This window comes from Centroberyx gerrardi, chromosome 2, assembly GCF_048128805.1.
Source record: "Centroberyx gerrardi isolate f3 chromosome 2, fCenGer3.hap1.cur.20231027, whole genome shotgun sequence".
Classification (NCBI taxonomy): domain Eukaryota; kingdom Metazoa; phylum Chordata; class Actinopteri; order Beryciformes; family Berycidae; genus Centroberyx; species Centroberyx gerrardi.
Window position 1 is genome coordinate 35,042,202 of NC_135998.1, and position 6,000 is coordinate 35,048,201.

The following is a 6,000-nucleotide window of genomic DNA, read 5'->3' on the forward strand; positions in this document are numbered from 1 at the left end:
CCTGGAGCAAGACAGTGGAGATTCCTCCTCTGGGGGGGGGAACAAGGCTTTTGTACCCTTCCTACAAAACCCCTCACATGTTCAGAAGAAGGATGTTCAACTCACTGCGTCTGTATGCTGCTGAGCTCCTGCTCCGTCTGCCTCTGCAGCTGTCGCAGGTGAAAGGTCAGCTCCTCGCTCTGGACAGCAAACCTCCACACTCCCTCTGTTCCTGTGGTTTCTTCACACACCGAACCCTGAGGAAGAGGAGGAGGAGGAGGAGGAGGAGGAGTTATTAGGACTGTCAGGTGGTGTGACACACCCTCTGGCGGCCATATTGGAGGTGCTCAGCTCTTGGGCAACAGCGGCTGAGAACAGCTGATTGTGTTTCCAAACGTACAACTGGTCAGCTAACCATCACTGTCTTGTTGTTAACACATCTGATTAGCACACTAGCTAACGTATCTAGCAGCAGCTAGCGTTAGCATGTTCACATTAACATCAGTGTGTTTGCCGGCTAGTTAGCTAGCTAACAGTTTGTTCAGGTTAACTGAGCTGACTCTTCTCAAGCTACAACTCAGAGTGTTTTGGAGTAGAGACTAGGGCTAAAGACAAGACAGTTTACTGTGTCACAGTAACCAAATCCACCTTATCACACTATTCACTTTTACTGAGAACGTTACTGAATGGATCTACAGCCACACCACAACAAGCTGACTCAGCTGCTCTCTGTTTCTAGCTGCTTGCTACAGATTTACACTTTATTAACTAACACACAATTCTACAGTGTTCCTCCATGATGGCACCAGATGGTTGCTACCTACTTTTTCATCCACCCATCCATCAAAATGTCTTATTTCATTTCCCAGGGTGAAAAAGAAAACCCTGAAATATTGAATCTCAACCAACATGTTGACCAAACAGAAGATAGGTGGAATAGCTCTACTGCTTTGTAAGTCATAATAAATTAGTCTGCTCTGTTTGGAGAATATTTGGTATGAGAACGTATTGATAGGCTATATATTATATCACTGTTGTCATGTGAAAACCTCATGAGTCCAATTTGGTGATTTTGATGTTTTAGCTTCACTTGAAGGGTTACATGCTTTTCTATTCTAAATTTGATAAACTCAAAAATGCATTCTGGTCAATCTGACAGAATGCATTTTTGACATTACATTACATTATATTGGTATGACATTTAGGCACTCAGTACTAAGTTCACATCAGTTTGTCAGCCTCCCAGACATTGCAACATGTTGGCATGGTAAAACAGAACAGAGCAATGAATCATCAGAGTGGGAAAAGAGAGAGGGGAGGACAGACAGACAGATCAGATAGACAGATAGACCAATCAGATAGACAGATCAACAGACAGACAGCCACAGAGAGAGAGAGAGACAGACAGAGGAGAGGGAGAGCCAGAGGAGACACTCGACAACAGCTGAGGGAAGATAAAGTCGGAGGAAATTACATCTAATCTGGTTGTGTGTCTGAACTAGTCTGCTGAGCTGACTGAGGACTTTACTAATCCGCTCTGGGTCCAAAGACAACAGACCGACTGAGTCACTTTGGCAGAACATGATGCCGGCCTGTCTGTCTGTCTGTCTGTCTGTCTGTCTGTCTCTTTCCAAATGACTCAGTCTGAGAATGAGACTTCAGACAGCAGGCAAATCTGATTTGTTTTTCAGATCTGATCTTTAGGGCTGACTGTCCACATCGTCATTTACAAGTGATCGGATCATGTGTGTTTCCAGACAGTATAATTATTTGCTGTCATAGTCTCATAGTCTGCTGTAACGTTTTCTGTCCAACAAGAAAGAAAACATTTGTGGCACAAGACAATGTCAACACCGGAAAAAGCGCGAAACCTCTCCGTTTGTCCGGACACCACTGTGCTCTTTCTGGCTCTTTCTGACAACACAGACTGAAATGTAGATTATTGTTGCTGCCACAAATTATGTAAAGATCATGTTCTTCCATCACATTTTTTTTTTTGCATTTTTCACCTGTTCTTCACCTGAAAAGCTTAGCTAACGCTTCATTTTAGGCAGCTAAAACACGCAGTTTGGTTAAGGTTAGGTTCAGTTTTCGGTCATGTTTAAATAAATTAAAACGTTTTAATTGAAGCCTTACTTTCCACCGCGCTATTTCACTGTCAAACTACTTTTTGTTTCTAGTCGAGTCTCCTCTATCTAATCCTTTCCTGCTGGGGAAACAGATTTCTGTCACTTTTCCTGCACAGAGCTCGTTATTTACGTTTTAAATCATTGTGCTTATTTCACACGAGACCAGGCTTGACGTCAAATACATGGTGAGACTGAGTTGCATGTTCAGAGATGTGATTCGAAACACATTTCAAACTGGTTTGAAATCTGATCAGAAAAGATTGGATTCCACGTGATTTTAAGATGTTCAGATTTTAGAAAAAAAAATCTCAGACTTGTATCTTATACGGGAATAAATCGGATTTGAGCTGCCTGTGTGAACATAGCTGAAGAGAGAGATTGATAGAGAGGGAAAGGGAGAGAGACAGAGAGAGGAAGACTGAAAGAGAAAGAGAGAGAGAGAGAGAGAGAGAAAAAGAAAGGGGGATAGTTCAAAGATAGATAGACAGATAGAGAGAATCAGTAAAAGCGAGGGGCCATGAAAGCAAGAGATGACAGACTGTGAGAAGGAATGCAGCTGAAGCAGCGTTCAGTAATTACCTCTGTTCCCTCCAGCAGAGATTCACAATTTAAAACCTCGGGTTAAAAAAAACCACTGCAAATAACTCCAGTGACACTTAACTGTCTCTACTGAACTGATGATAAGCATCTAACTGTTTTCTAACAGAGGCGTCATGTTGCATCACATCCAGTCCACCCGTCTACCTTCTCCTGCTTGTTGTTCGCCAACCTACAAGCTCACAAGGATTTCATTTATTAAAGAGCAAAGACTTTTCTTTTGCCATGAGATGATGAGATGCTCAAATTCTCCAGGGAATAAGAATAAATGTGTAATCCTCATATGTATGCAAATAACAGATTTCCCAGAGTTACTTATTTTATTCATTACTCATGTTATTTTGCATAATTTCTTTAGAGTTTATAGAGGTTTTTTTTGTATTTTTTGTGTTTTTTCTTTATCTTTTCTTTGCTGTATTGTTTTTAATCCAAAGGAAAGGAAGAACCTGCATTACAGGTTACTACAGGTTAAATTACAGATTACAGATTTTTACACAGATTTTAACAAACATATACATATCATTATGTAGCTTGTTACTATAAGATGGATATTTTTTTCCTATGTTTATACTATGCTGCCAAAAAGGGCAAAAGTACTCAGTTCACATTGGACTATACATAGTGTAGTTTATTAAGTTTTTTCATCTCATGTACCTGCTGGTCCTCAGCGACAGAGGTTTGAAGGATGTGAACTTTGTCCTCTATCAGCTTCTGTAGTTTGTCCAGTGAAGGAGGGACGTCCTCTCTGTTTCTCTGGAACCCAGCAGACTGCAGAGAGAAGGAGACGAGATAATTAAGCTCACTAATATTCAGTATTGCATCATCTTTTACTGAGGTAGCCATTCAAAAAAATCCCCATCATGCATCTGTCCTGCAACTCTGTTTATCTCACACCAGTCGCTTTAGCAGGTAAACAACCAACAGTAGAGTCCTGTTCTGCTGTAAATGTCTAGTTGGCTGGTAAAATAATAATAATAATAATAATAATAATAATAATAATAATAATAATAATAACCTTTATTTGTATAGCACCTTTCATACACAACATGCAGCTCAAAGTGCTTTACATCAATAAAAGGCAGATAAAAGACAAATAAAAAGATAAAATTCATATAAAAGAACAAGCAAAATGCATTGCATTAAAAGAATCAAATCAAGTAAAATAGAAAGATAAAAGAACACAACAACAAAATAGTGAAAGTGGCTGCAGTTTGGTTTTCTTTAGGCAGAACCAGAGTGGTTTACTTTGTTGTATTTTTATATTTGGTTCATTTAGGTTCACGCCGCTTTGCCTCAAGGTGTCGGCTGTCGCTGTAAATCAGAATCAAGGCAGGATCAAAACATTCTCTCCTGCTTCTTAAATGCTATTTTTTATTAGCATGGAATGAAGAGAGACAGGAATGATGGGAGGGAGAGAGAGAGAGAGAGAGATAGAGAGAGAGAGAGAGAGAGAGAGAGAGAGAGAGACATGCAGTGAATCTCGCCCTCCAGATTCAGCCTCATAACTTCGGTGACGGTTTGCAGACAAAAGGGAACGTCCTGAATGAATACCTGCTGCACACAACCGTCTGCCGCCTGTAATCCACATCGGAGAGCTAACTAGCCGTGTTTCAGGGTTTCAGGGTGTGTCTGATCGCCCAATCAGAACCAGAGAGATGCAGAAATCTGATTGGACTAAAGAACGTCCGGAATGTCACAAGGTTAAAGCACCGATGTTAATTATATAATGCTTCTCATGAGCGTATCGTTCATTCAGGCTGCAATATCGCAATACAAGGTGCTTAACATTAAGGCAATAAAAATAATAATAAAAAAAAATGAAAATATACGAGATAAATAACAATATAAAACACGATTACTTGGATATTAAGACCTTAAAAGCTACAGTACTGTGCAAAAGTCTTAAGCACCCTAGATTTTTTATGTAAAATTTAGTCTTAGATGTTTGTTAGTGTTCTGCATTAGTGTGTCAGCAGACGGCTCTTTATAGAATTTTTTTTTGATATTTAGAAACTTTTCATTTAATTATTTTTGAAAGCATCTTCGCTGTATGTCGTACATTTACGTTTAAGATTTTATGTTCAGGTTTATGCTACCGCCTGTCTTCCCTGTCATTCTCCAGTCTGTATTTAGGCTAAGTCCTCAAGAACTTAACAATTTCAACATTTCAAAGTTCATTTTAGTTAATTAGGGATGGGACAATATATCGAAATTCAATACAAAAAAGTGACAGTCTGTCTGTTGTGTCAGGAACATGAATGGTGATATCAGCTCCATGTTATTCTGCTGTAGTAATCACTAATGAGACTCTTGACCATCACAGTTTCACAAGCTCTCCATCCAAATTATATTATTGTCACTTTGCAATGACATTTTTAAATTGTTGTTTACATTCTAGCGAGCCAATGGCATCGCTAGAAAGATTTGTGTCTCAGAAATAAACAGAATTCTGCACAGTCAGACTTTGTTGTCACTGAACTTTTATTGATCACATCGTATCGTAGTTGTATTGAATCCTGAACCCCATATCGCATATCGAATCGTATCGTGAGATAAGCAGACCGTCCCATCGCTACAATTAATAAATGCAAACGTAAGTAGTAAAACATCAGAAGTGCTTGGTGTTTTGAAGAAGAGGATTACAAATTGGAGGCGTTTGAAACCACAGAAACTACAGATGGACAGAAGGTAATTAATTCTGTGAGAGAAACGTGTTCACAGCGTTGTGAGTGGGCCGAGTGTGTCTGTTATCTGATTCACTAGAATAAAAAACAAGTGCATTGTGCTTTAATCCCTTCTCCAAAGCTCTGATGAGAATGATTCCTTTAAAGAGCTGAGAGAAACTTCTAGTTGTTTTCAGGATCGATGGACAAACAAATGAGACAAAAAAATAGTAATATAATTTTAGCAGTGTATGCCATTTGGTGCAGTTCTACTCTAAAGACCTAGTTGGCTCTTAAAATAGTGCCTGCTGAATTTGGGATGCAATAATCCTCTCCTTGTTACTGCCAGCATGTCACAACATGACATTTGGTGGAAGGTTTTATCAAATTAAAAACTTTAAAAATACCAACTTCAGCTAATTTTCTCAACATTTAGGCCTTAGCAAGATCAACTTTAGCTCAATGTCTCAACACTTAGGCTTTAAAAAGACCAATTTTAACTAACTGTCCCAAGACTTAGGCTTTAAAAAGACCAATTTTAACTAACTGTCCCAAGACTTAGGCTTTATAAAGACCAACTTTAACTAACTGTCCCAAGACTTAGGCTTTATAAAGACCAACTTCAGCTAGTT

General features: G+C 39.0%; 1 protein-coding gene across 1 annotated transcript in view; it reads right to left on the reverse strand.

Annotated features, from left to right (window-relative positions):
* The window catches only part of LOC139909854 (uncharacterized), a 75,747-nt gene that overhangs the window by 44,383 nt on the left and 25,364 nt on the right, over window positions 1-6,000 (reverse strand). Inside the window, exons 4-5 of the mRNA XM_078286255.1 lie at window positions 3,360-3,473; window positions 106-236 (exon numbers count right to left, since the gene is read on the reverse strand). Of these exons, the coding sequence (XP_078142381.1) occupies window positions 106-236; window positions 3,360-3,473 (245 nt within the window). The remainder of the gene's footprint in view (window positions 1-105; window positions 237-3,359; window positions 3,474-6,000) is intronic.